The sequence below is a fragment of the Ictalurus furcatus genome, chromosome 21 (genome assembly GCF_023375685.1).
Source record: "Ictalurus furcatus strain D&B chromosome 21, Billie_1.0, whole genome shotgun sequence".
NCBI lineage: Eukaryota > Metazoa > Chordata > Actinopteri > Siluriformes > Ictaluridae > Ictalurus > Ictalurus furcatus.
In genome coordinates this window covers 10,791,638-10,795,254 of record NC_071275.1, presented here as the reverse complement: position 1 = coordinate 10,795,254, position 3,617 = coordinate 10,791,638, and the positions used below count along the sequence as shown (strand labels likewise).

The 3,617-nt window shown below is 39.1% G+C and overlaps 1 protein-coding gene across 2 annotated transcripts; it reads left to right on the top strand.

The window, feature by feature from the left end:
* Positions 1–228: 228 nt before the first annotated feature.
* Positions 229–3,149, top strand: svbp (small vasohibin binding protein). 2 transcript variants are annotated; one of them, XM_053653016.1, is made up of 3 exons: positions 229–436; positions 941–1,084; positions 1,888–3,149. In XM_053653016.1, the coding sequence occupies exons 2-3, from the start codon at positions 971–973 to the stop codon at positions 1,972–1,974; spliced, it is 201 nt and encodes a 66-aa protein (XP_053508991.1). In that variant the 5' UTR covers positions 229–436; positions 941–970; the 3' UTR covers positions 1,975–3,149. The 2 variants fall into 2 exon arrangements, with proteins under 2 accessions (XP_053508991.1, XP_053508990.1); XM_053653015.1 differs by having other exon boundaries at positions 231–436; positions 944–1,084.
* Positions 3,150–3,617: the final 468 nt, after the last annotated feature.

Sequence of the window (3,617 nt, the reverse complement as noted above, 5' to 3'; positions counted from 1 at the left end):
AGACAGAGAGAGACATACAAAGAGAGACACACACAAAGACAGAGAGAGACATACAAAGACAGAGAGACACACAAACACAGAGAGACACAGATTGAGAGTGACATAAAGAGAGAGAGACACACACAAAGACAGAGAGAGACACACACAGAGACACACAAAGACAGACAAAGACAGAGCAAGACACACACAGACACCGAAAGACAGAACTAGAGAGCGAGAGATTATTTTATTTTACGTTCCTCCAGGCCGTTTGGTGGCGCTACGGCGCCATAAAGCCTGGTTTAAAGACACCAACGAAGAAGAAGGAACAACAGGAAGTTGGTTAACACGGCGCTATTGTTTACTTGTTTGGTTAGCGATGCTCAGATAACCTGTAGTTAGTTGTTAGTGGTATTTTATTATTGTAAACTGCGCGTCATTGCAGTTGCATATTTTGGTGAGTAAGAAGGAATTGTTTTGGGGAATTAACTCGTTAAGGAAATATAAAATGGGCAGTGTTGCTAACATTTCTATAGAAATGTATTTATTTTATCTATTTTATTTATTTATCTATTTTCTCATTTGTAAGTCGCTTTGGATAAAAGCGTCTGCTAAATGAATAAATGTAAATGTAAATGAATGTTTGTGTTACAAGCTTGTCTTATGTAGTAACAGCTAGCTAACAGCTGATAAATAGTATTATTTGTTAGAATATCCAGCCAGGTAAATAAACTGGCCTTTACCCTTTCTTTTGATTTCTTTTGATTTCTTTTATCTTCTCCGCATATAAGCAGAAGTTTGAACATTTCCCTGCTGTACACAGAGGACAGGAATTTATTCTCTGTGTTTGATTGAGTAATGTCCAATTACAATCAGTTGCACGCTGTCATATAGCTCTGATCTGATAAAGTTATACATAATCGAATGATCTGTGATAAACATAATGATCTGTTTGTTCCAGCAGAAACTCCTAATCCCAGGCACTGAGGTAATGGATGCTGGCAGCCGGAAAGACAAACCCAAACAGAAGGAGACGTCTGTACGAGGAGACCGAGCGAAACAGAAATCTGCTCAGCAGGAGCTTAAGCAGAGACAGAGAGCAGAGGTGGCACGACTCGGCTTTCGAGATCCAGTGTTTATTCTTAATCTGGATTCAGTTTTACTGTTGTGATCAAAACGCACAATGATCTAATATTATTTTTTTTAGCTAACAAATCTACAGCAATTCTCCCTGCCTTCAGATGCTGTTTTTAAATTTTTACAAAAAATACGGTCATTTCCTGAGTTTTAGGAACGCCAGATCAGATATCAAATCCTGTAAATAAATACATTGGAACTGGATATGTTTACATATAAAGAGACTTGACTGTTTTATTCATTTCTTAGGATTGATTTTATTCCGTTTATACTTTAAACTTAATATACTGTGTTTTATTATATTTACAGTGTAAATAACTTTAGTGTGAAAGAGTTTAACTGTGAAGTGCTTAGTAGTATTTTGTAGAAAACGATATCGGTTTCAGTGAGTATCGTTCCGTCTGTTATTTTCATCATTTATAATTAAGTTATTGATCTGATTGAGATAAAGTGCTTACTGAAAATTAATGAGTTTAAATTTTGCCAAAAACTTTGTAGGTCAAACTAATTTTTTGTCAACAAAATGGATGCCGTCTTGATTCCCTTTATTTGTTTGTTTGTTTCTTTCTTTCTTTATTGTCAGTACAGTGCTCTGAATATCGTAGCCATCCGTAAGCTAGTGGTCGAAGCGACACTGACATACGTTCAGAAAATTATACATGTTGAAGTGCAGGATTTGTTTCACATCACGTGAACGTTTCGAATCCTCACGTGCGCTGTGTTAAGACTGACCAAAAAACATTGTGTTTTTCTTTATCAATCCCGTTACAGATCTACGCCCTGAACAAAGTCATGACGGAAGTCGAACAGCAGCAGTTTGAGGCGTTTTGCCAGCAGATGCAGTCGCAGCCGGAATGAAGATGTGACATGTTTAAAAGTAAAACTAACCGATGAGCTGCAACCCTTACGGCATCGTACACCGTTCTCCTTATGTGCAGAGTGATGTATCGAGTGGTCAGTTATATAATATATGTCAATCGTGTGGCAGCAGCATGATGTATAAAATCATGCAGATGCAGGCCAGAGCTTCAGGTAATGTTCACATCAAACGTCAGAATGAAGTCTGATCTCTGTGACTTTAACCATGGCGTGGTTGTCGGTGCCAGATGGGCTGGTGTGAGGATTTCAGAAACTGCTGATTTCCTGGAATTTTCACACACACACAACAGTCTTTAGAGTTTATAAAGAATGGAGCGGGAAAAAAAACCACCAAAAAAACAGAGTGAGCGACGGTTCCGTGAGTGGAAAGGCCTCGTCGATGACATGGGGTCAGAGGGAAATACCCGGATTGGTTTCAAGCTGCCAGGAAGTCTATAGTAACTCAAATAATCACTCTTTTTTTTTTTTTTTTCAAGCATGATGAGAAGAAAAGCATCTTAGAACGCACAACACATCAAACCTTGACATGGCTGAGCTACAACATCAGAAGACCACATCAGGTTCCTCTCCTGTCAGCCAAGAATATGAATCTGAGGCTATCCTGGGCATAGACTCACCCAAATTGGACAGATGATCTCATCAGCGAGGCGTTTCCAATCATGGAACCGTCGCTCACACAGTGTTTTATTGTTTGTCGCACCATTCTGTGTAAACTCTATAGACTGGTGTGTGTGTGTGTGTGTGTGTGTGTGTGTGTGTGTGTGTGTGTGAGAAAATCCCAGGAGATCATCAGTTTCTGTAATACTCAACCTAGCCCATCTGATACTGACAACCCTGCCACAGTTAAAGTCAGACTTTTTCTTCATTCTGATGTTTGATGTGAATGTTAACTGAAGCTTTTGATGTGTATCTGCGTCATTTTAATGCATTGTGCCACTGCTACATGATTGGCTGATAAATGGATGACTGCACAAGTGAGCAGGTGGACAGTGTGTACAGTATGTTACATGATTTATGCTTTCAGTCGATGATCATACCTTCACAGTATTTATACTAATGTTATGGGTCAGTCACAAAGCGTGAAGGATCAAATGGAGCTATGTATCAATCTGTTACATATTTTTTTATAAATGTATATAAATATATATAATATCGTACAGCTTCAGTTATTTCCAGTTTTCGTTTGATGTATTAAAGATTTTTGTCAGTTTATAGAGACCGCATGGAAAAAGTTCTCGCTGTGTCCTGGCTTTCACTTGTGTTTTACAGAGTCTCGACGTTGACTGCGTTCACCAATTTCCACTGATGATGTTATTTAATAAATACACATTTTATTAACAAGAAGTAATACACTGCACATAGTTTTACCTGCTTTCAGTCAGACTTGTTTTATTTCATACATGCAAGTGTGTGGAGTTTGTGTATGAAGGCTGCACGGCCTCTAATCCTCCCGTTTTCGCTCACTCGATGTATTTAGCTGTCACACGGAGAGACGCTTCATCATAACGCAAGCGTGCATCTGTCAGGAGGAAACACCGGGGTGTCAGTCTGTCACCAGGGCTTTAACTCCCTCTCAAAAGGCTTTGGCCTCGGCTCTGTTTTCATTGGCTCGCTTTGCTTCG